Genomic DNA, 27,565 nt, shown 5'->3' on the forward strand with positions numbered 1-27,565 from the left:
AATTAAAATTAAGCCTAATACATAGTTTTGCAGTAAATGTGTGATTCCTCAGTACTTTTGCTATACAAGATTCTTCAGTAACCATGGCAAAACCTACTTCATTAAGATCTTTCAGACACAAGAAAGAACTAATACAATCATTTAACGCAATTTACTTAAAGAATGTTCACTATGTAAAATACATATATTGTCTTACACTAGCCACTGATGGCAAACTGGTACGTAAATACTTATCCTTCTTGTCACCAACTGAATCCAGTGAAGAATCTTACTTCAATGTATGTTTTGCAAAACAATCTAAACTAGTTATTAGATACAAAAAAAAAATGAAACAAAAATGAAGCAATTTTAAATACTAAATAATGCAGGAAAAGAAAATAACAAACTAAAAATCACACTGTTATTTTGGATAGTGTCTTGAGCTCCTTGATGGACTATAACTTGGAAAATAAATCTGAAATTTGCACTGTACAAATATATACTAATTGACCTTAAAAAATAAGACAAAGTGAAGGTAAACATACAAACCATGCTCCATGCAGGTTACCAATAGTATAATGTCATACATACATCCAAAATAACTTCAAGCCCCCCTGTTTGATAGACTGGAGACCCCTAGCAATATCCCTTACAACTAACTGCTTACTATTTAAAAGAACATCTCTATTCGTGTATTACTCCATTACCTCATTTCAAGTGTTACTGGTAACCATTAAAATGCTACTCAGCATTCATTGCGGAGTCTGAGCAATTGCATTACATGACCCCTCTTTGAGGAACCGCAGAAATGTCTACTGCCTTTTTTTCTTTGCTCCATTCATCCCTCAACAATCAAGGATTTAAAAGGATAATAGAAACTCTGAGGGTGCAGTAAATGATAATATATTGGAAGCATTGACAGTCTGATAGTTTAAGAGTGATGAAGTGGTCCAAGTCCACCTGGAAGAGAGGGGAGCATATGTGCACCCTCCACCCCTCCCCCACACTCCAGGAATAGTGCTTCCATAAAAATAATATAGAAAAAAAATCTTTTGTATAACTTTACAAGTCATGGAATTGTTGAAAGTGAAATTAAGAGGCTTTTTTTTTCCGAGTTCAAAGGAACTCATTTTTCTATTTTCCTTCTCTTTTTTGGCAAATTTTTTCACTTTTATAATGTATCACACTTACATTGTCCCGTAAAGAATGCCCTATATTGTCTCTCCGTTCACTGTTTGCATTCCAAAGTTCAGGCACTACCCTACATCACAAGTAGTGCCACGTCAGTACATTGTGCAACATGGTGAAACACTTCTGGTGTCACAATACACAGGTAACGATATTTGTCATCACACTTTCTCCTAATAGCATCTTGTTCTTACTGCTGCTGATGCTGTTGCTGATATGGGGGTCGCTGGCCCTGGTATCCACCTCCTCGACCTCGGAACGTTCCACGAAGACCTTGCCCTCTAAATCCACGTCCACCTCGTGGTCCCCCCATTCCACCACGTCCACCTCGGTAGCCACCATACCCTCCATAACCTCCACGACCATTCTGGTATCCTCCACGAACACCACGGAATCCCCCTCTGCCTCCAAATCCTCTACCTCTACTTCTGAAATTGCCTCTTCTCTCATACTCTCCTCCATGACCATTTGTAGGAGCTGCAGCAGTAACCCCCTGGTTATCTTCATATTCATCCCAGTTACCATTATCAGCACTGCCCCATTTGTCATCACCCCCGTTTACTGGAACTTCCTGAACTACCCAGTCATCTTCTTGAGGAGGAGGTGGTACACTTGTTATTGGTGGTGCAGGCTGCTGTGCAGGCACCTGCTGGCCAGTCCAGGGGCTAGCTTCTGGATTAAACTCAACTTTTTCTTGTGGCCTAGCCTGAGGTGGCATGGGTATTGGAGGAGGGGGGTTTGGTGTGCTATCTGCAACTGTACTGTTTGAATATACAGGCACTCCTTGGGAATAGGAAACAACATTATATGTCTGATTTGTAAATGTTTGAGTAGGAATGTTGGATGCATGTGGTGCCTCCTGATTAGGTGTAACCATTGGAGCAACTTGCTGTGTTTGCTGAGGAACTGGTGAAACTGATCTTTGTGGTACAGATTCAGTTTTGATACTCCCAATAGATACTACAGCTGGATCCATGTAAACAGTAGGTGGGTCTTGAGCAACCTGACTTTCCTGCAGAAAGTCAAAACTTCCAGGTGCCACCAAGTCATTCAGTGAAATTGGTTGCAATTGTGGTGGTGGTGGAGGAGGTTGCAAAGGTGTTTGTTGTGGTGGTGGTGGTTGCTGTGGTGCCTGTTGTGGAGGTGCTGGCTGTGGTGATGGTTGTGGGGGAGCCTGGGTAAAGTAAGAAGGTGCAGGAGGCATTCCTGCTGCTTGTGGAGGTGCTCCAGGTACAGGTGCTGTAGTCATCTGTGCCATAGCGGCTACTAAAGCCTCTTGTGCGGGAGAAACAGCTGCAGACTCTTGGGGTAAAGTGGGAGACAGCATTGGGACTACTGAAGGAGCAGCTAGACCTGGAGGTGGAGCTTCTGAGACTGGACTGTTTATGACTACATCAGAAACTGGAGTAATTTCTTCTATTTCTTCAGTCATAAGACCATTTGTGTATTCAGACACCTCCTCCTGTTGAAACAAAACATAAGTTCAGTCTTTAGCTATCAACCATGTATATACTAAGACAATCTAAAATGACATACTCTAAAAATTTATACTCTCATCTTTTCTACTAAAAAAAAAGGAATGAAGCAAACAGGCTGTTTATATCTATGATATTCTAAACTGTAAAAGAACCAGAAACACTAACTATTTTTTCTCCACTATTCTTTCACTCTAAATCAAGAGTTTCATAATCTTACAATGTACAGCCTAAATACTGTAAAAGTTTACAATGTGGCTGGAGCAGATGGCTATAAACCCTCCCCTCTTTGTGTCACCAATTTCTACTAAAAAATGAAAAATGGAGAGGAAAATTTCTCCAAGGTTGAGGCTGAGGTTTCTGGATGTAATGTTTGCAACAGAGATGAAAAGAAGGGACAGACAGATGCTATGTCTAATGAGAGAAATCTTACTGTTCAAGCAAGGTAAAACTATGGCAGCCATGGGGTGTCATGGCCTAAACATTCAATGGACAGATGAACTGCATAATGTCAATGGGCAGAACAAGGGCATATGAATCAGTAAAGGTAATCTACATAGATAGTCAATCTGCAGGGCTCTGGTTTCTGGGCATTATACACAATAGCTAAAGAACACACATAGGAAATAAGGCCATCATTCATCCATCCTAATATAATTTTGCAATGACATGAAGACCATACATATGAAAGATAAAATTAGACAGAAGTCTAATCTACCTACCCATATCTCTGATACTCGTTCCCTTTGGGGAACTCCCTCAAAGGGGTGGCCATGGCAAAGTGTCTCCATAACTAGTGAACTCCAGTATCATTTCTTAGCCTTTGGTGCCTCACCATTAAGAGACCACAAGCAGATTTTGGAAATAGTTGAAGTCAAAGAGACAGGATGATAGTCACAGGGGTTGGAATGGTAATTCATCTTAAGAGATGGAATGTACCACACTTGCTTCCAAGGAGATGGAAAAATTTTGGTTTCCAAACAGAAATGAAACAAATGAGCAAGCACTGGTGCAAGTTAAGGCTAACACTCTTTCAGTACATGGGGGTGAATGCCTTCAGGACCATAAGCCTTGCTTGTGTCCAGAAAGAGAAGCACCTTTTGGATGGCTAAAAAAAAAAAAAATCATGGGAAGGGGCACTGGATTAATAAAAAGAGCATCAGGGGGTGAAGGGATGTTATAGTGACTCATCCAAGGAAGAGTTGATAGAAAACTGGGAACCAAGGACAGCTACTTTACCTAAAGGAAAGAAGCCTATAGTACTGTCAAAATAAAAGAAAAAGGGTAAGGTGGAGTGACAAAAATATTACCAATGCCCTTAGCTGATGACCAGAAAGACCTATCAGTGGATGAAGAGGAGAGATAATCACACTTCCTTTGAATAAAAGAAAACTTTGCAATGATTATGAGCAGTGATAATTGTTGAATTGGAGGTATTTTTTTTCCCCAAGCCCAATATGCCTGATCCCTTGCCTGAATGGCCTTAGAACAGGAATGTTTTTGAACTATGAACTGGAAGGAGAGAGTATTGGAGGAAGAAGGTATAGGTGCTTCCATTCCCACAACAACAACTATGCATTTGGCAGAGATGCAAGCATCACCATATAAGAGTAATTTACCCAACGAAAGTCAAAAAAGAATTTTGTAAGTTATTCCAGTTAGCTTTGCTGATGTGCCAATATTTACATTTACAAGGGGCTGCTGGTGGAGCAGGTTGTGAAAAAAAAAATACATTTAGGAGTTTTGTAACTTCCAAAAATATACAAACCAACCAAAGATTGTTTGAAATGTCTTTACTGTTCCTTCTTCCCCTGCTATGTCATCGTATATACTCCAAACCTTTGCTTGTATCACAAGTATGCTAGTAGGAAAATGTTCATGAGTTTGGTGTTTGAGCCATAGGCTCAACATTTGTTACATTCTCTCCATAATCAAACTTCAGGAATATGAGGTCTTTGATGCACTGATTAATGTTCCACTCTTGACACTCTCCCTGATCTTCTCTGCACTAAATGAAGTCTATGAAGTAAACTCACATGCCAAATATCAACTGTTCATTCACATCTCTCATATTTGAGCACATTGATCTCAACCTCAATGGTAATGGCCCTATGCTTCTTACCACCACTGGTACCAGGAGGACTTTACAGATACTTTCATGGCATGATGCAAGGAAAAAAACATGTGCAATATACAGCTAACTACATAAAATACTGTAGCACTCCATGACTAAGAGACTGTACCCACAACACACATACATATACTTTTCATAGTGTTGGCAACACTACATTACCGTGCTGCTAACCAAATGATCACCACATTATACCAAATTTGAGTCAATTAAAAAAAATTGTAAATGGACAGTGTATGTTAAGAATAAAGTGTAAATCAAACACACATAAATCAAGAGATCCCTGTGCCGGAGAATGTTATCTTGTGCATTGGTTGTATAAACAATTTCAAAGTTTCAGTATGATAGTTTACAAAAAGAAAATCCAGCAACCAGAGAATGTTATCTTGTGCACTGGTTGTATAAACAATTTCAGAGTTTCAGTATGATAGTTTACAAAAATAAATCTAGCAACAATGTGCATAGAGCATTTAAAGTATTATGTATCAAAACACTCTTTGTGAAATTAACTACTAGTACAATTTTAGTGAAGTTGGAAACATCTGCCCATGCCAAAGAGGAAGGCTGACACAACATTGCCTCTTACTTATCCCACCACCTACCCTTCTCACGTTGGAACTGACATCATCTTTACCCTCTCTGCTGGCAATATTATACTCTTCTTCCTCTTGCCTTTGTTCTTCACCCATCTTCATGAATAACTCCATCCACTTAAGTCAACATCACTCTCCCCTAAACTCTCCACTTCAAGCAAATGTAATAATTTGAGCTTCTTGAGCAGCTCACACAAGGAAAAACTGGTACAGCATATGCTTCAGCTCGGTTACGATTACAGGCCACTCATGTGGAGGAAATATGGACAAAGTTCAGAAATATCCTCTTGGATGAAAGGCTCACACTCAACCCAAGGAGGAGCATTCCTGACACAGGACATCAGCAGTCAACAGATTAATTCTGGCACTATCTTTGTTGCTTTCCTTTCCTTTTTCTATTTGCCCCATTGTGCTTCTTTAAGTGTGGCAGCCAAACTTGAGAAGCATGTACTAGTTTTGGCCTTATGTAGGACATAAACATCTTGCCGAATTTTTCCATATCCATGAACTGCATATTCATTTATCGAATGGAACTAAATCACTGAGATCCGTTGAAATTGTTGAGGCTAAACTCCCAGGAGCAAAGACATTAAAGACATCATTTATACCAAGAAAATTCTAGAAAGTATGGTTCCCAACTTGCATTCAGAAATACATCCGACTGGCATGACTATATCTTGAAAATCCAGAAAGTATGGTTTCCAACTTACTATCAGAAATAATATCCTACTGACATGAAAGGCATGGCTGAGTTTGTAGAATACTACCTCTCAAAATCCAATATGCACAAAAAGAGAATACCTTAAACATCTGGGTCCCAAGACTCTTCAACACCTTGCTACCTATCATCAGAAACCACATGGCATACATTGTAAAGAGGTTTCAGAGAGGACTTGACAAGTACCTACAAAGTGTACCAGACCAGCCAGGATGCAGGGGCCTAAGAGGGCCCGCAGGTTTGTGGCTTTCAAAAGCTTGGTCAACCAATGGCTTAATCCAACACCTGGGCTGTGATGGGTGAAGACCCTTAGACTTCACCAGGTATAACTTGAATGCACTTCTAATATTTGCAGGCAGACAACTGGTCTCCTAAACTATTCTCATAAGGCAGGACTCTGGTGACAGGCTAGGGAGGATGTCAACTCCCATGTCTCTCTAACACAGATTCCTACAGCTTATCTCCTGCTAACAGATAATCATATAGAGGCCTTCTTTCATTGTGACCCATCCTCATTACTTTACATTTACTGGGGTTGAATTTAATCAACCATGCATCACACCAACTTTAAAGTCTGTCAAGGTTCCCTTGTAAGTTGCTTCAATCCTCCAAACTTCTCATCTCTCATGACCTTTGCATCATCTGCATGCATTTTAAGAAACAGTCCATACCATCTAGCAAGTCACTCACATGGACCAAAAAGAGTAATGGTCTCACAACAGAACCCTGCAGCACTCATCCCATGTTGAGAAGGATCCTTGAACCTATGTACTCTGCTCCTTTTTATCTTGTATACATTAAGGAAGTTCCCCCTTATTCCTGCCTGGTGATCCGGCCTTTTAATCAACCTTCCATCTTCCATGTGGTACACTGCCAAAAGCTTTCTGGCAGTCCTGATGCAAACAATCCACCCACCCTTACCCTTACTGTGACAGAGTTCACTCACTCAAAGAATTCTAAAAAGTTCATTACACTAGATCTATCCCTAAATCGTGCGGTCTATCGCTCTGGTAATTCTTCCTCTGTAAAAACTCAATGTACTGAACCAAAACACATAAAGCAGCCAGAGGAAAACATGGAAAGGTCTGTGACACTTGGTTGTGGTAGGGATATGGTTTTGGTTCATTACATAACAGCTATAAAATGGGTGTGAGCTAATGAGGCCTTTTCTTTGTCTGCTCCTCACACTACCTCACTAACATGGAAAACCAGGTCAGTGTGAAAGGAAGAAAAGAGTCATCCATTTGCCTTCCAGTTAACTTTTCTGGAGCTTTACTGACCGCATATGTTACAGAGGCTGATCTGTATTTCAAGACCTCTTCCTGCTGTCCTTTCTTAGAGATGACACTTGCCCTTATCCATTCCCTTGGCATTGTAAAGTTCTCCAGTGACATCTGGAACAGCATTTCCAGAGGTTTGTTAAGTTTATCTGGAAAATCTTCAGCATATATAGTGATAATTCATCAGGACCATGAGCCTTGCATGAGTCATGACCTTTTAGTATTCTCTTAATGCCTTTTCTATATATCTCAAGACTAGAAAAATTTTTATCCCTGGGGATAGGGGAGCAAGAATACTTCCCACGTATTCCCTGCGTGTCGTAGAAGGCGACTAAAAGGGGAGGGAGCGGGGGGCTGGAAATCCTCCCCTCTCATTTTTTTTTTTTTTTTTTTTTTTCCAAAAGGAACAGAGAATTGGGCCAGGTGAGGGTAGTCCCTCAAAGGCCCAGTCATCTGTTCTTAACGCTACCTCGCTAATGCGGGAAATGGCAAATAGTTTGAAAGAAAGAAAGAAAGAAGAAAAATTTGGAATGGAAATACTTTAGAACAATATACAAAGTGAGGAGAGCTGATCATGAAAGGAACTGCAATGTAAGAAAGAAGTATAGCTGTAAGATGAGTATGACACAGATAGACATGGTATACTGAAATGGTTTAGACATGTGAAGAGGATGAGTGACGAGAGACTGTCTAAAGGATTTACATGTCATAAGAGGGGGCATCAAGCATAGGGGAAGACCAAGAAGGACACTGAAAGATGAAAAGTACAATGCTTTGAGTTCTACTATCTATCTATTTCTCTGATACCTGCTTCCTTCACTAACTCCCTCATGGGGGTGGCCATGGTAAAAGAGTCGCCATAAATGGTGAGCTCCACTGCTGCTTTTTAGCCTTGTGCCTCACCCTTACCAGGCTACTGGCAGAAGTTCTTGGGGCCTTAAAATGCAGGAAAGTGAGAGGCATGCATGGGACAGAACATATTGAAATTATGTGATTTACGGGGGGCTACATGCTGTCAGCAGGATGAACCAGGGAATAATAAGTGGATAAGAGGATCTGGTTTTGGTGCATTATAAATGGCAGCTAGAAAGTGGGTGTGAGCAAAGGAGACCATTCTTAATTTGCTCCTGGCACTACCTCATTACACAGAAAATAGTGTACAAGTGCGAAAAATAATGTGTGTGTATATATATTCAGAAAATAATTACAGATTCCACAACTGGGGCTTCTTCTTCAATTTCTGCGAGTTTTCTTTCTGGATAGGAACAACTGGCAATCTCATCCACAACATTTAGTAAGGCTTTATATGTAGTCCTGGCAATGTTTTTGTTTCTCCCTTCCAACAGCCACAGAAGATGCTCTGCTGCTCCCTGCAACTCTGCCTGTCAGGAAAAAAGAAAAATCTGAGGAGGAATCACAGTAACCAATTTGCCAGCATATGCAAAAATGAAAACGACATTGGGAAAACTGCATAAAAATCTTAAACAGTTGAACTAAATATTCACAGTGAAGCTACAAAGCTAAATAAATACACACAAATTGTTGATATGACAACAGTATTTCTCAATCAATATTTACTAAAATTACAACAGCAGTGAATAATACCCAAAGTAAAATGGCAAAAACTATCTGAACTGAAGCAAGAAGGTGGATGGGAGAGACATGGCATGAAAAAGTTCTTCAAAAGGCACAGGAATAAAACCCTATAGGGATGGTTTACCCAAACTAAATACTGGTTGGTGATAGGCTGGGTAAGGTCAATTAAGTGAAAAATTATGGAAGAGAGAGAGGGGGGGGGGGCATTTTCTGAGAGAGAACTATTCATAGGAATTCTTAAATAGTATTACTAGATTTATTTGAAGATTTGTGTGGGTTTTCAGAAAAGAAGAGTGAATGTTGGGGTGAAGAGGGTGGTGAGAGTAAGTGAGCTTGGGAAGGAGACTTGTGTGAGGAAGTACCAGGAGAGACTGAGTACAGAATGGAAAAAGGTGAGAACAATGGAAGTAAGGGGAGTGGGGGAGGAATGGGATGTATTTAGGGAATCAGTGATGGATTGCGCAAAAGATGCTTGTGGCATGAGAAGAGTGGGAGATGGGTTGATTAGAAAGGGTAGTGAGTGGTGGGATGAAGAAGTAAGAGTATTAGTGAAAGAGAAGAGAGAGGCATTTGGACGATTTTTGCAGGGAAAAAATGCAATTGAGTGGGAGATGTATAAAAGAAAGAGACAGGAGGTCAAGAGAAAGGTGCAAGAGGTAAAAAAAAAGGGCAAATGAGAGTTGGGGTGAGAGAGTATCATTAAATTTTAGGGAGAATAAAAAAATGTTCCGGAAGGAGGTAAATAAAGTGCGTAAGACAAGGGAGCAAATGGGAACTTCAGTGAAGGGCGCAAATGGGGAGGTGATAACAAGTAGTGGTGATGTGAGAAGGAGATGGAGTGAGTATTTTGAAGGTTTGTTGAATGTGTTTGATGATAGAGTGGCAGATATAGGGTGTTTTGGTCGAGGCGGTGTCAAAGTGAGAGGGTTAGGGAAAATGATTTGGTAAACAGAGAAGAGGTAGTAAAAGCTTTGCGGAAGATGAAAGCCGGCAAGGCAGCAGGTTTGGATGGTATTGCAGTGGAATTTATTAAAAAAGGGGGTGACCGTATTGTTGACTGGTTGGTAAGGTTATTCAATGTATGTATGACTCATGGTGAGGTGCCTGAGGATTGGCAGAATGCGTGCATAGTGCCATTGTACAAAGGCAAAGGGGATAAGAGTGAGTGCTCAAATTACAGAGGTATAAGTTTGTTGAGTATTCCTGGTAAATTATATGGGAGGGTATTGATTGAGAGGGTGAAGGCATGTACAGAGCATCAGATTGGGGAAGAGCAGTGTGGTTTCAGAAGTGGTAGAGGATGTGTGGATCAGGTGTTTGCTTTGAAGAATGTATGTGAGAAATACTTAGAAAAGCAAATGGATTTGTACGTAGCATTTATGGATCTAGAGAAGGCATATGATAGAGTTGATAGAGATGCTCTGTGGAAGGTATTAAGAATATATGGTGTGGGAGGAAAGTTGTTAGAAGCAGTGAAAAGTTTTTATGATCGAGGATGTAAGGCATGTGTACGTGTAGGAAGAGAGGAAAGTGATTGATTCTCAGTGAATGTAGGTTTGCGGCAGGGGTGTGTGATGTCTCCATGGTTGTTTAATTTGTTTATGGATGGGGTTGTTAGGGAGGTGAATGCAAGAGTTTTGGAAAGAGGGGCAAGTATGAAGTCTGTTGGGGATGAGAGAGCTTGGGAAGTGAGTCAGTTGTTGTTCGCTGATGATACAGCGCTGGTGGCTGATTCATGTGAGAAACTGCAGAAGCTGGTGACTGAGTTTGGTAAAGTGTGTGAAAGAAGAAAGTTAAGAGTATATGTGAATAAGAGCAAGGTTATTAGGTATAGTAGGGTTGAGGGTCAAGTCAATTGGGAGGTGAGTTTGAATGGAGAAAAACTGGAGGAAGTAAAGTGTTTTAGATATCTGGGAGTGGATCTGGCAGCGGATGGAACCATGGAAGCGGAAGTGGATCATAGGATGGGGGAGGGGGCGAAAATTCTGGGAGCCTTGAAGAATGTGTGGAAGTCGAGAACATTATCTCGGAAAGCAAAAATGGGTATGTTTGAAGGAATAGTGGTTCCCACAATGTTGTATGGTTGCGAGGCATGGGCTATGGATAGAGTGGTGCGCAGGAGGATGGATGTGCTGGAAATGAGATGTTTGAGGACAATGTGTGGTGTGAGGTGGTTTGATCGAGTAAGTAACGTAAGGGTAAGAGAGATGTGTGGAAATAAAAAGAGCATGGTTGAGAGAGCAGAAGAGGGTGTTTTGAAATGGTTTGGGCACATGGAGAGAATGAGTGAGGAAAAATTGACCAAGAGGATATATGTGTCGGAGGTGGAGGGAACGAGGAGAAGAGGGAGACCAAATTGGAGGTGGAAAGATGGAGTGAAAAAGATTTTGTGTGATCGGGGCCTGAACATGCAGGAGGGTGAAAGGAGGGCAAGGAATAGAGTGAATTGGAGCGATGTGGTATACCGGGGTTGACGTGCTGTCAGTGGATTGAATCAGGGTATGTGAAGCGTCTGGGGTAAACCATGGAAAGCTGTGTAGGTATGTATATTTGCGTGTGTGGACGTATGTATATACATGTGTATGGGGGTGGGTTGGGCCATTTCTTTCGTCTGTTTCCTTGCGCTATCTCGCAAACGCGGGAGACAGCGACAAAAAAAAAAAAAAAAAAAATTTATTTCATCATTTGCAGTATTAACACAATGAATAATGCAGTACTAACTAATTGGTCCATGAGGTGCTACGGAAAGCCTAGTCATGTTAAAGATATATAAAATTTAGTGTTGGATGATTGAACTGATGCTAACTACAGAGTTCAAAATACACTGTATACCACCCACATACTTTCAGAGGCAATACACAGATCAGGCTCATTGTGGGTACAAGCATATGATGCTCTACCTTGGTGAAATCATCATACATCTGGTCAGAGAGATTAGTGTTTCTAAATATGTGAGTGCCAGCAACCAGACTCAGTGTGATTAGGCAATCTTGAGAGACAGATATTCATTTTGCACTTCCTGCCTGCCATATCATTTCAGTGGAATTTTGCTTCTGGGCAATGTTTTTCTTCCACCCATGCTCATGATGGTTGTCTCTTGCCTTTTTAAGAAGAAGGCCCAAATTCCCAACTGGGAGCAAGAAAGTTAGGGCAAAATGAGATTTCTAGGCACATTTAGGGTACAGTGAGATTAGGTGCACCAAGTGCTCAGAATGCATAATCAAGCAGCTGCTTCCTGCAATGCCTCATCATTGCCTCACCTCATTCAGGAAATTAAGACCCTATGGGCCCAAAAACATGGACCTAGATTACTTAAGGAACCATGCCAATTCCGAGTCCAGATGTCTGCAGATGGTAATCAAGGCCAAAGGAGCAATGACAAAGAAATATAATGTAAGACGAAATCACCTTTGAAAATGAATGGGGAAGCAGACAAGGACTTTTGCAGAAGATGTGCAACCCATATGAGCACAGGCTTTCCCTACCCTCTCAGGTCACAAGATGTGATGGGGGGATCTCCTGGACCAATGGCTGGTCAGAGATGGAAAACTTTTGTTGACTCAAGGACCACAAGACTGCATAACAGCCTGACCTGTGGTAGGACTTGGCTAAAATCCTCCTCACCCACAAGTAAATCACTATCATCTATTCCATACATGTCCAGTGCAAGTTAAAAACACTTGTTTGTCATATTCACAGCATATTCATGTATTTCATTATCATGACATCCCATAGCATCAAAAGTTCCAAAAAGAAGTGCTTTCATACACATTTTGGGGAGATCATGCTCATTCAGCAGTGTCTTTACCCAGCTCTTAAATAATATTTGCATGTTTTATGACCTTTCACTCTATTATTGCCAATCTGTTTTCTTCATGTTTTTGTTTTATGTAATCCTGTGCCTTCATTCCAGTTTAAATTTCTCACTTTTATTACTGCTCTGTTTTTCATTCAACTCAACATTTTCTCTATAATTCTTTTGTATGTATTCAGTATCCCTGAGGTAGGGGAGAAAGAATTCTACCTCCATCTTCCCTGCATGTCATAGAAGGCACCTAAAAAGGGTGAAAGAGGAGGGCTGGAAACCTTGTATTTCAATCTTTAAAAGAGGAAACAGGAGCAGCCAGGCAGGGAGTCCTCATCCTCCTTAAGGATCTGCCTGGTGTATCTGAATGTGTGTGGATGTAACCAATATGAGAAGAGAGGATAGACAGGTAGTATGAGGAAAGGAACTTGGATGTTCTTGCTCTGAGTGAAACAAACTTCAAGGATAAGAGGGATAAATGTTTGGAAACGACTTATAAGTAAAGTTTGTGGTTGTAAGAGGAAATGAGCTAAGAAAGGAGCAACACTACTTCTGAAGCAGTAGTTGTGGTAATGTGTGTCAGAATCAAAGGAAGTAAATTCTAAACTGATGTAGGCAAAACTGAAAATGAATGGTCATAGCAGGCTGATCATTGGTGCTTATGCATCTGACAATGAGAAGAAAGACCATGAGAAGCAAGTGTTCTGCAAGCAGCTGAGTGAGTGTGTCTGCAGTTTTGATGCATGAGACTGGGAATTAGTGAGGGGTGATTTAAATGCAAAGGTATCTAGTGTGGCACTCGAGGGTATTCACTATTTTGAATGGAAATGGTGAGAAGCTTGTGGATTTATTTGCTGAAAAAGACAGACAAATGGAAATATCTAGTTTAAAAAGTTATATTCAAGTGTACATATGTAAGACAAATGGTAAATGGGCATTACTAGATTATACATTAATTGACAGAGAGACTTTTGAATGCAAATAAGCAGAGACAAAAAGTGGGAGGTGGGTAGATTAGTAAAGGTAGTGACTGGTGGGATGAAGTAATGTGGCAAGTGAAAGAGAAAAGAGAGGTGTTTGGGGAGAACTGACAGGGAAGGAATGCAAGTGACGGGGTGATGTATAAGAGAAAGTGGGAGGAAGCCAAGAGGAAGGTGCAGGGGTTGAAAAAGAGGGTAAATGAGAGTTGAGGTGAGGGAGTATTAGTAAACTTTAGGGAGGACAAAAAGAAATTTAGGAAGGAGGTATATAATGTGCGAAAGCCAAGAGAAGAAATGGGAACATTGGTGAAGGGGCCAAAGGGGAAGTGATAACAGGTACAGACGCTCCCAACTTACAATGGTGTGACTTATGATTTTTTGACTTTACGATTGTGTGATAAGAGTTACGCATTCAGTAGAAACGGTAATTCCAATTTTGAATTTTGATCTTTTCCCGGGCTAGCTTGCAATATGTGGTACGATACTCTCTCATGATGCTGCACAGTGGCAGCTAGCCTCAGCTTCCCGTTAGTCACGCAATCATGAGTGTAAAGAAGTGCTACTCTACAGTGAACTGTGTTGCCAGCATTTTTTGGATTTTGTGTTTTGTGTATTTCCATCCCTTCATAATTTCAAAATGCCTATGTCTCCTGCCTCGAGTGAGAAGAAGAGATGAAACTGAAGATAACTGCCGAACATGAAGTTATACCCAAGGCACCGAGAAAAATTCACAGCAAAGAAACACTTATAAAATAGGCTTTGTGTTATATGATTTTGTCCAACTGTAGGCTAATATAAGTGTTCTCAGAACGTTTAAGGTAGGCATCGCCAAGCTATGATATTCGGCAGGTTGTCTAACCTGCCAAATATCACAGTAATAAATGCATTAAATGTATTTTTGACACAATATTTTCAACTTGTGATGGGTTTATCAAAACATAACCCCATTGCAAGTCCAGGAGCATCTGTATTGATGAAGTGCTTATTTTGAAAAACTGAAATATGTTTCATGATAATGGGGGAGATGCAGGATGTTTTAGTCAGGGTTGTATGCAAAGTGAGAGAGTCATGGAGAGTAGTGTGGTGAAGAGAGAAGAGGTTGTGAAAGCCTTGCACACAGTGAAATGAGCCAACACAGCAGAAGATGAAACTACAGTTGAATTTATTAAGAAAGGGGAAAACTGTGTTGCTGATTGGTTGGTAAGGATATTCACTGTATATATGGATCATGGAGAGGTGCCTGAGAATTGTTGGAATGCATGTACAGTGCAACTGTATAAAGGCAAGGGGATACTGGTAGTGCAAACTAGAGGTACCAGTCTGCTGAGTACGTCTGGTACATTGTACGGGAGGGTATGGAGTTAGAGGGTGATGGCATGTACAGAGCATCAGATTGGGGAGGAGCAGCATGGTTTCAGATGTGGCAAAGGATGTGTGGATCAGGTATTTGCTTTAAAGAATGTATGAGAAATACTTACAAAAACAGATGGATTTGTATGTGGCACTTATGGATCTGGAGAAGGAATATGATAAAGAGTTGATAAAGGTGCACTGAGGAAGGTCTTGAGAATATGTGGGTGTGGGAGGTAAGAACTGGAAGCAACAAGAAGTTTTTAAGGAGGGTGTAAGGCTTTTGTACAAGTAGGAAGAGAAGAAAGTGAGTGGTTTCCAAGAGGAGACTAGTATGCAGCATGGGTGGGTGATGTCATCATGGTTATTTAATTTGTTTTATGGACTAGGTGTTGAGGGAGTAAATGTGAGTCTTGGAGAGGCAAGTATGCAGTCTGTGGGGGATAAGTGGGCTTGGGAAGAGAGTCTTGTTGTCAGCTGATGATACAGTGCTGATAGCAGATTCAGGTGAGAAACTGCAGAAAGTGGTGACTGAGTTTAAAACTATGTTTAAAGGGAGAAAGTTGAGACTGAATGTGAATAAAAGCAAGGGTATTAGGTTCACTGGGTTGAAGGACAAGTTAGTTGGGAAGTGAAATGTTTTAGTCATCTGGGAGTGGACATGGCAGCAAATGGAACCATGGAAGCAAAGCGAGTCATACAGTAGGGGAGTGGGCAAAGGTTCTGTGAGCGATGAAGAATGTGTGAAAAGAGAGAATGTTATCTGGAAAGGCAAAAGAGGGTATGCTTGAAGGAGTAATAGTCCAAAATATATCATACGGATGCAAGGAATGGGCTATAGATATGACTGTGCAGAAGGTGGATGTGTTGGAAATGAAATATTTGAGAACAATGTGGTGTGAGGCATTTTGATCAAGTAAGTAATGCAAGTATAAGAGGGTGTGTTGAAATGGTTTGTACATATGGAGAGAATAAGTGAGGAATGGTTGACATAGAGGATGTGTGTGCCAGAGGTGGAGGGAACAAGGAGAAGCAGGACACCAAATTGGAAATAGATGGAGTGAAAAAGATTTGAGGTGATCAGGGCCTGAACATGCAGAGGTGAAAGGCATGCATGGAATGGAATGAACTGAAATGATGTGGTATACTGGGGCAACATGCTGTCAATGGACTGAATCAGGGCACGTGGAATGCCTGAGGTAAACCATGGAAAGGTCTATGAGGCCTGGATGTGAACAGGAGCTGTATTTTCAGTGCATTACACATGACAGCTCAAATATGAATGTGTGCGGATGTGGCCTTTCTTTGCCTGTTCCCAGGCACTACCTCATTAATGCTGGAAATGGCAATCAAGTATGTAATAAGAATATTCAGCAACACTTTGAGCTTTAAAAACTTTCCTGTTCTACATTAATTTTGTTGTATCCTTCTCATCTGCCATAAGTGCAAACTTTGCCTTTTTTCTCTGTCTATGTACAACAGTGCCATAAACATCCAGTCATCAACATAAAAATATTCTAAATGGCAATCATAGTTATCTTATCCACAGTCTATATATTTGCCTTTCAATTTCTACAAATGCAAAAGGGAATTTCTTTTTTAAGTGCATAAAATTTGGCTTTAGGTTCTGATAGTTTGACAGGTATGCAATCCCTTTTTCCTACTTGACTTGCTGAAGTACTTTTTTTTAATTCAAATTATTTTTCTTTAAATTCTTTGCATTAACAATTTTGCTCAGTATTTTTTTCAATCTGATAACACATTCATAACAATTTATTTCTTTTACTTTATTATACTTATCACTGCCTCCCGCGTTAGCAAGGTAGCGCAAGGAAACAGACAAAAGAATGGCCCAATCTACCTACATACACCTGCATATATATAAATGCCCACACGCGCACATATACATACCTATACATTTCCACATATAAATACATATACATACTCAGACACATACATATATACACATGTACATATTCATACTAGCTGACTTCATCCATTCCCTTCGCCACCCCACCATGCATGAAACAGCAAACACACACACACACACACCCGGAGGTAGCGCTAGGAAAAGGCAAAAAAGGCCACATTCAATCGCACTCAGTCTTGAACTGTCATGTGTAATGCACCGAAACCATAGCTCCCTTTCTACATCCAGGACCCACAAAACTTTCCATGCTTTACCCCAGACGCTTCACATGCCCTGGTTCAGTCCACCCCGGTATACCATATCATTCCAATTCACTCTATTCCTTGTACGCCTTTCACCCTCCTGTATGTTCAGGCCCCAGTTGCTCAAAATCACTTTCACTCCACCCTTCCACCTCCAATTAGGTCTCCCACTTCTCCTAGTTCCCTCTAGTTCTGACACATATATCCTGTCAATCTTTCCTCACTCATTCTCTCCATGTGACCAAACCATTTCAACACACCCTCTTCTGCTCTCTCAACCATTCTCTTTTTATTATCACACATCTCTCTTACCCTTTCATTACTTACTTGATCAAACCACCTAACACCACATATGTCCTCAAACATTTTATTTCCAACACATCCACCCTCCTCCGCGCAACCCTATTTATAGCCCATGCCTTGCAACAATATAGCACTGTTGGAACAGAACCTTCACCCTCTCCCCCACACTGTGACTCACTTCCACTTCCATTTGCTGCTAAATCCACTCCCAGATATCTAAAACACTTCACTTCCTCCAGTTTTTCTCCATTCAAACTTAACTCCATATTGACTTGTCCCTCAACCCTAAAGAACTTAATAACCTTGCTCTTATTCACATTTACTCTTAACTTTCTTCTTTCACACACTTTAGCAAACTCAGTCACAAACTTCTGCAGTTTCTCACCCGAATCAGCCAACAGCACTGTATCATCAATGAACAATAACTGACTCACTTCCCAAGCCCTCTCATCCACAACAGACTGCATACTTGCCCCCTCTTCAAAATTCTTGCATTCACCTCCCTAACAACCCCATCCGTAAACAAATCAAACAACCACAGAAACATCACGCACCTCTGCCACAAACTGATATTCAGCGGGAACCAATCACTTTCCTCTCTTCCTACTTATACACATGCCTTACATCCTCGATAAAAACTTTTCACTGCTTCTAGCAACTTACCTCCCACACCATATACTCTTAAACCTTCCAAAAAGCATCTCTATCAACCCTATCATATGCCTTCTCCAGATCCATAAATGCTACATACAAATCCATTTGTTTTTCTAAGTATTTCAAACATACATTCTTCAAAGCAAACACCTGATCCACACATCCTTTACCACTTCTGAAACAACACTGCTCTTCCCCAATCTGATGCTCTGTGCATGCCTTTACCCTCTCAATCAATACCCTCCAATATAATTTCCCAGGAATACTCAACAAACTTATACCTCTGTAATTTGAACATTCACCTTTATCCCCTTTGCCTTTGTACAATGGCACTATGTATGCATTCGGCCAATCCTCAGACACTTCACCATGAACCATATATACATTAAATATTCTCACCAACCAATCAACAACACAGTCACCCCATTCTAATGGCTTAATAATTTCATTATCCCTTACTGGAAACTACTAAGGCATCAATAATTGTACCACTTATGCTTGCAAGACCATCTTGAGTCATGCCTTTCCAGGGAGACATAAACCCTTACAATTCATTCACGGGGTTTCACTGGAATCATGCCATTGAAGTCACCTTTGGCAAGGCTGTATGAATAAAAGTTTGATTTTTTCTAAGATGACTGTATATTCATGTAACCTTTAGCACTTTTCTGAGTATTATATCTCCGTAAGTCATGGTTTGTTTTATCTTATTTTCAAGTCAGTTGCAGATATATCTTGGTCTTGTACATGGCAGAGAGGAAGGGAGGGCTATATGCACAGAACATACAAAATATATGACTAAAAATAAAAACATAATTCACCTGAAATTCCTGTGTAGTCTGCCCCTCAGCTTTTGAGGGACTCACAAGCTTGTACAATTCGTCAAAATATATGACTAAAAATAAAAATATAATTCACCTGAAATTCCTGTGTAGTCTGCCCCTCAGCTTTTGAGGGACTCACAAGCTTGTACAATTCGTCAAGACTGTCTAAACATTCGGATGGCATTTGCACTGCTCCATTGGTCCCCGCCAAGAAGTCTGCACGTGCTTCTTCTTGGCCCATCCGCTGCAGAACATCCTGCAATAAAAAGTACATCAAAACCTAAACAATTTCAGATCTCAAAACAACTGGTTTTCTGTGAAAGTCTGAAATATAATTTTTTTCTTATTACCTGAGCGTTGTTTCCAACTTTAAAGAGGAAGCAAGTGGAGTGAACAACTAAAGAAAAATCCGTGCTTACTTCCTTCCTCCATTCTTACTTCTGAAAAGTAATAATAAATGAGGGAAGGATTCCCAGCCCACCATTCATATCCATCTCAGTCGCCCTATACAAAAAACAGAAGAGCAGAATATACATAGAAATTATATGCATCAATTTCTATTAACATGACTGCTTTTTCCTCCTTAGCGAGATATCTTGGAATTACCTTGGAGTAGTCTTCAGGGGTCTTCTTCTTCCACAGCCTAGGCTGGGCCCAGGATGCTGTGTTGGGTCGTTGGTAAACCAAGGTGATGGAGCAGCCAACAAGACCATATAGTAGCCATAGCCTGGTTGGCCTGGCTCACTTTGTAAATACTTCTCCAAGGCCTTCTTAAATTTATCTACTGTATGTCCCATGGTGCTTCAGAAGGATAAAGGCAGTTTGTTGAAGAAATTTTGATCCCAAACATTCATGGTAAGGAGGAGTCAACATAATTCATGGTTAGGTACCAAAAGCCTCAGTGAAAAACCACATCTCATTCTTATTTAACCAACTTAAATGGAAGTAATTAATTAGATTCCACTGGCCAAATAATACAGTATATACGTGAGTAACTTTATCAGGTTTCAGTAGCCAAAAACAACATATACATGTGTACAGTCAAAATGTACGGCAATTAATAAAAAAAAAATAGAGATGTTCAGCAAAAAGAAAACAACAAACTTATTTTTCATTTCTATCGCTATTCATTCACAAAACCACCACCACCAAAGAAGACCTTTCATTACAGTGGTTAAAAACACTAGCTAGTCTACAAAGACATCACTATTTAGCAAAAGCTAAGAAGTTGTATGCAGCTTTTATGGATCTACAAAAAGGTATAACAGAGTTGAGTGGAATGTTTTATGGGATATGTTAAGGATACATGGGATGGTAAGTCAACGGTTGGATGATGTGAAAGCCTTTTAAAGAAGAGTTGAATAAAGATAAAGAGCTGAATGAAACATTTAGTAATCTATGTGGGTGTGAAGGAGGGCAGTGTGACATCACTGTAGTGAGTATGCAGTCTGCTGAGGATGAGAGGGCCTGGGAAGCAAGTCAGGTGTTGTTCGCCAATGATACAACACTAGTGGCTCATTCAAAAGAGAAACTACAGATGATGATGACTGAGTTCGGAAAAGTGTGTGAAAGGCGAAAGCTGAAAGTTAATGTGAATGAGAGCAAAGTTATCAGGTTCAGCAGGTTTGAGGGACAAGTTAGTTGGGATGTAAATATGAATGGAGAGAAAATTGGAGGAAGTGAAGTGTTTTAGATAACTGGGAGTTATGGATGGAACCATGGAAGCGGAAGTGAATCACAGTGTGGAGGAGGGGGTGAAAGGTCTGCGAGCAATGGAGAATGTAAGGAGAGAGAACATTATCTTGGAGAACATAAATGGGCATGTTCGAAGGACAAGCAGTTCCAGCAATATCATATGGTTGTGAGGCATGGGCTATAGATAGGGCTGTAAGGAGGGTGGATGTGTTGGAAATGAAATGTTTGAGGACAATAAGTGGTGTGAGGTGGTTTGATTAAGCAAGTAACGAAAGGGTAAGAGAGATGTGGTAATAAAAAGAGTATGGTTGAGAGAGCAGATAAGGGCGTGTTGAAATGTTTTGGACATAAGGGGAGAATGAGTGAGGAAAGGTGGAGGGAACAAAGAAATGCGGAAGACCAAATTAGAGGTGGAAGGATGGGGTGAAAAAGATTTTGAGTGATAAGGGCCTGAATTCACATACAGGAAGGCAAGAGGCATGCAAGGTATAGAGTGAATTGGAACATTGTGGTATACCGGGAAAGATGTGGTCAGTTGACTGAACCAGGGTATGTGAAACATCTGGGGCAAACCATGGAAAGATCTGTGGGACCAGGATGTGGATAGGGAGCTCTGATTTCAGTGCATTGCACATGACAGCAAGAGACTGAGTGCGAATGAATGTGGCCTTTTTGTCTGTTTTCCTGGCATTACCTCGCTGAAGCAGGGAGAAGCAATGCCATTTCCTTTAGGGCAGGGTAACGCCAGGAATAGATAAAGGCAAGCAAGTATGAATATGTATGTACATGTGTATACATGTGTTCACAAGGAAAATGAAACACGATAAGTTCCCAAGTGCAATTTCATGTAATAATCACATCATCAGGGGAGGCACAAGAGATCAATATAAGTCAGTTGATATACATCAACAAAAAGACGAAGCTAGGATGCCATTTAGTAAACGTGTGTCGACAATCACGTTTACCAAATGGCATCCTAGCTTCATCTCTTTGATGTATATCAACTGACTAATATTTCTCTCCTCTGTCTCCCCTGATGATGTGATTATTATATGAAAGTGCACTTGGGAACTTATCGTGTTTCATTTTCCCCATGGACTCATAGGAATATCTTGATCACGTGCAAAATTGTGATTCTTTCCCACATGTATATATGTATATAACTGAGTATGTGTATGTACAGTATGTATATATGTATATGTTGATATGAATATGTAAACGTATGTATATGTGCGAGTATGGGAATCTATTCATATGTATGCATATACGAGTGGATGAGCCATTCTTCGTCTGTTTCCTAGCAATACTTCACTGACGCGGGAAACAGCAATCAAGCATAATAAATATTATACATATACACACCAATACTCTGACTTATGACCTATGCGACTTATGGCCACTCGTACATATGACCAGAAAAATACAAATAAAAAATATAGGTAAATATAAAAATTACACTTGGTGGTACGTTCACCAGAGCTAATGGCTGAATGCATATTAGAGCGAATATCAGATGATCCCGGCATTGTGTACATCACAGCATCTCTCTCAGTTTTCGCTCTCAGTTGCCATTCAGTAAGCGCACATTATTCAAGAGAATCTAACGAATTTTCACGGATTAAACCACTTTTGTATCAAAACCTAAAGATGATGATGAACAAGAGGATAGACCCATCATGTTGACAGATCTGGCAAGAAACCAAGGAAGAAGCCCCAATTTGAAATTGAAAATGAACGTTACGTTAGGTTAGGCTGTGGAAAAAAAGTTACTGTGATTGCACGTGATCTACAGTTGTCTTATGTGAAGGTCTCCACAATTTCAAAGGACAAAGGATAAATACATGAGTCAGTGCAAGGTTCAAAGCGAACTGGGCCCACCCATAAAATGGGAAAAGTTGTTGATGCAAGGGCTAGAAGTCTTTTTGAGACTTTGAAGGAGTGAGTGGGATAGAATTACATTGAGAACTTTACAGCAAGTCATCATTCAATGGATTTAAAAGAAGACATAGCTTGCACAACGTTCGAGTTACAGGTGAAGCAGCAAGTGCTGACAGAGGGAAAAAACCTAAATAAAAAAAATATACCTAAAAATATCACTTGGTCGTACATCTGCCTATTGGTTATGTGTTGAATGCTCTAAGACAAACACAACTGCTAACAACTGTGAGGTGGTAAAACTTCCGTTCATTTCACCTATATTCCATCTTTCTGAATATGTAGATAATCATCATGTGATACACAAGTACTTACAGAAGAGAAGTGTTAAACAAAAACAAAAATATGAAATATGCAATTCACTGTATCATTCACCAATTATAAGTAGAATATTTCAAACAAGTCAATCCATGGCTTCATGATACAGCAATTCTAGCTCTATCATAAACTTTTTCAGTAATCTTTAAAATACTGTCTATGAATAAGTCCTTTCTGACTGCATGTACATATCATGTGTATATCTAAAAACTCTGTGACATTCTTCAGGGGTTCGGAAGACTTTCGTGGCAATATCTGGTAAGTTACTAGGGGCCTCCAATCCCTCAACTTGTATTTACATCAAAAGCCAATGAACTGAACATCACACTACTATCACATTCAATTTCTCATTCCCCATCACACAAAATATAACAGCAGTAGTGTATCTATATAAAAAAAAGTTCATATCTACACATAGATCCTAAGAAACAATTATGATCACATGTAGCAAGCACTCAGAAAACTAGAATCCCACCGAACTCTTTAAAATCTCATTTATCAGAGGCATCTGACTTACCTGAACTTTGAGTATCTCCTTCACTTTGTTGATTTCTTCTTGCTGTTTCTCTATCTGCTCCCTCTTCAACTGTTTCTTCATGATCTTATTGTGATCTGTAACAATGTTTGAAAACTGCTGACTCAATTCCCGCATCAATTCAAGGTTTGCCAAAACACAGTCATAGTTTCTTACTGCCTGCTGTTGATCCTGATTTAGTTCTTTACCCGCACGAATGTCCAAACGGTACTGCTCCAGCTTGTTCTGAAAGATATAAAAACATAACTATCATACTCACTCTAGTAACATGTACCTACCACAAAAAGGCACTACACCAACAAACTAGGTTCTAACACTGCTTTAATTCATCGAGAAACAATATCTAAATTCTGTCCAATTCCAAAGTCATATTTCACATAACAGTGTGGTGATCATTCCTCAAAATCTTTTTTAAATGACTTTCTCAAAACAAGTTATGACCGCATGACACTCAATGCAAACAATGTAATTCTCAATGCTTAAGGACATACACGTTCGCTTTCTCCTGTGTAGCAAGCAAGCATCAGGAGCAGACGAAGAAAGGCTGCTTTGACTCACTAATTCTATGGATGTCTTGCGTAATGCACCTAAACTATAGCTCCCCATCCACAACCAAATCTCATCACACCTTTCCATGGTTTACCCCAGCCATTTCAAATGCTCTGGTTCAATCCAATGACAGCACATCAACTCATGCATACATCATCATTCCAATTCACTCTATCCCATGCACACCTTTACCCTCGTATGTGTTCAGGCCCCAGTCACTCAAAATCCTTATCACTCCATCCTTCCATTTCCAAATCTGTCTCCTCTTTCTCCTTGTTCCCTCCACTTTGGACACATATATCCTCTTTCTCACCCTTTACTCACTCATTTTCTCCTTATGTCCAAACCATTTCAGTGCATCCTCTTTAGCACTATCATTCACACGCTATTACAATATAATCATGCAATCATATAACTAAATAAATATATTACTATTAGTACTGTAGAAACTTTGGTATATGAGAGAAAATGAAGCCCAATTTTCCCTGTTCCTGGCACTACCTCATTAATGCAGGAAATTATAAACATGTATGAAACAGAATAAAAGAGGCTTGCAAGGGACAAAGTGAACTGGAGCAGTGTGGTTTACAGGAGGGTGATGTACTGAAAAAGAACTGAACCAGGGCTAGTGAAGCTGTCAAGGAAAGGTTTGTTGGGTCCTGCTTTAGATAAAGGCTCTGGTTTCAGGGCATTACACGATAGAGTCAATGTTAGCGAATAAAGCCATTTCTTCATCTAGTCCCAGCACTCTCTCATAAACTTAGGAAATGATGAACATATTTGTATGTGTGTGTGTGTGTGTGTGGACAGTATGTGGTGTGAGGTGGTTTGATCAATTAAGTAATGAAAGGGTAAATAAGATGTGTAGAAATAAATAAGTGTGTGGTTGAGAGAACAGAAGAGGGTGTGTTGAAACAGTTTGGACATATGGAGAGAATGAGCAAGGAAAGGTTGACAATGAGAATATATGTATCTGAGGTGAAGGGAACAAGGAGAAGCAGGAGACCAAACTGGAGGTGGAAGTAAGGAGTGAAAAAGATTTTGAGCAATCAGGGCTTGAACAAACAGGAGGGTGAGAAACGTGCAAGGAACAGGGAGAATAGAAATGATGTGGTATACCAAGGTCAACATGCTGTCAATGGACTGAACCAGGGCATGTGAAATGTCTGGGGTAAACCATGGAAAGGTCTGTGGGACCTGGATGTGGATAGGGAGCTGTGGTTTCGATGCATTACACGTGATATAAAATTCAATGATACGAAGCTGTGGCATGTGTCCGCATCAGTATCAGGTGCAAAGAATGAGGATGAGAACAAGTGCAGTTCCTTGGGGGACCAAGCTTTGTATTAAAAAGGAACTAGAAATAGTCTGATTTACAAATTGTGATGCACACACAATCATTTGTATTAAAAAGGATCTGGAAAGTCTAATTTACATACTTAGATGCAAGCACACAATTATCTAACATCATTCACAAATAAGCTCCAAATCAAGCTTCACAACTGTTTTGAATTCTATGTACACTAGACTAGCAATGTTGAATACACTCAACATCTAATGCTCAAAGCAATGCAGAACTAACTTTGATGGTTCTGTAATTCCACTCTTGATTCAATAAACATACTAGGTATTACAGTAACATCCACTCTTTCTTGAAAACCCTACATTACAGATAGCCAAGTCTGTTTCTAAAAAACTGGAGTCCTGTTCAGGTATTGATATTTCTTCTGAACAGTTGTTCCATCAATACAAAGGAGTGATTCATACCTGCATGGAGTAATGCTCTCACACCTGGGTTTGGTTCTAATTCTGCACCCAACATCTATATAATATCACACAGGCTAACTTCAAAACTTGACCCACTTGCCCTGCACTGCAATGTTGGTTCACTTTCCCTCCTCTAAAGGTATTATTTTAATTTGTGCTCCTAAGAGGTGGCTCCTTGTGTGGCCCCACCTTTAGCTAGACTAAGCCATACTAGCACTAGCTAGACTAAGCCATACTTAGCACTAGCTAGACTAAGCCATACTTAGCACTAGCTAGACTAAGCCATACTTAGCACTAGCTAGACTAAGCCATACTTAGCACTAGCTAGACTAAGCCATACTTAGCACTAGCTAGACTAAGCCATACTTAGCAATCTGCTGCATCACACGATTACTTGGTGTCTGTTAGCATCTCAAAGGTGGGCCATTTTCATAACTCTCTTTCCCTACGCCTAAAAGATTTGGATAATCTACTATCTTCACTTTCCTAATAAGTATGACCTGGCATCTTAAAAGACTTCCTTCAAAATTCGTAAATACTTTCCACTGCCTCTTCTTTTTCTCTTCCATCATCCTCTCTATACTTCAATAAAGGCCAGGCTTTGAAGTGAACTTTTGTCAATGAAAAAGCCTCCAACATAAAAGACAGTAAATTACACTCTGATTTTCACAGCCTTCCCTCCTATTTAATTCATATTAAAGAGAATAAATAATAAAGCCAAATATTGTTTTACCAATCTTATTCTAATCTCCACGTACACTACCACAGCACGTCAAAACCATTCACTCGAATGATATCTCTATGGTGTCTGTAAACTTAGGCTTTACTAATTAACATACAACTGTTTCAATGATGTAACCACTCAAAATGCTGACGCCAAAGACGTCAATTAATCAACATTGCACAATGTTCAATCTCAAGTAGTCTGTTTAATAGAATCACATACAATTACATATAAGATACTTATTACTAGTTCTTAACATAATAACTTTGCGAGGGGTAGTGTGGTGGCAATGGCGGGCTCAGAGTAATAAGTCGTGTACATATCATATTGAACCAGATCCCGTGACCTACCGCACCAACAGACTACCCCACAAGCCGCACTCGCCCAATAATTCATTTCCGGGCCTGGCTACAATTTTGACGGTGAAATGAGGAATTGGGGTCATGATGGGCCTTCTATTGGTCAGCTGAGGCGACTTGACAGGTGTTTGGGGCGGGAAAAACGCACATGGCAGCGATTCAAGTTAACATGGCCGTCGCTTTGTTCACTACACAAGTCCGATCATAACCAACAACTTTCATTAACGGCAACCTATACTCACCTTTCTCTTCTCTAAGTTCCGGATCTTCTTTTCCATGAGGCTCGTGACTTTCTGCAAAGGGTCAAGAGTCTCTTGAGACCCTTGCTTTTCCAGCTTTACGGAGGCAGAAGGCATTCTTCACAGGGCAACTTTTCTGGTGATCTTTCTCTTACGCACTGCACCCCTGAGAGCTTGGCCATTATTGGAACCGTGTAGCCATCCTGCTTTATATCGTATATAGTGCACAATACACCATTGCAACAATTGTATAATTCGTTATTTCATTTTCAAATATTTTTGTCATATAAGACTTATAGTCAATTTCACTTATTACGTTATCTATCATTTTGGTATATTTTAAGATTATTTCGTCATGTGTTTGGTAAACACTACAGGCTGCGGGATATTCAAAAG

The 27,565-nt window shown here is 40.2% G+C and overlaps 1 protein-coding gene across 1 annotated transcript; it reads right to left on the reverse strand.

Annotated features, from left to right (window-relative positions):
* Positions 1-866: 866 nt before the first annotated feature.
* LOC139760755 (uncharacterized) lies at positions 867-27,350 on the reverse strand. Its single transcript, XM_071684298.1, has 5 exons — positions 27,173-27,350; positions 23,514-23,756; positions 19,143-19,304; positions 8,573-8,746; positions 867-2,629 (listed from the first exon to the last, which is right to left on the reverse strand). The coding sequence occupies exons 1-5, from the start codon at positions 27,284-27,286 to the stop codon at positions 1,358-1,360; spliced, it is 1,965 nt and encodes a 654-aa protein (XP_071540399.1). The 5' UTR covers positions 27,287-27,350; the 3' UTR covers positions 867-1,357.
* Positions 27,351-27,565: the final 215 nt, after the last annotated feature.

Source organism: Panulirus ornatus, chromosome 38 (assembly GCF_036320965.1).
Source record: "Panulirus ornatus isolate Po-2019 chromosome 38, ASM3632096v1, whole genome shotgun sequence".
NCBI classification, from domain to species: Eukaryota; Metazoa; Arthropoda; class Malacostraca; order Decapoda; family Palinuridae; genus Panulirus; species Panulirus ornatus.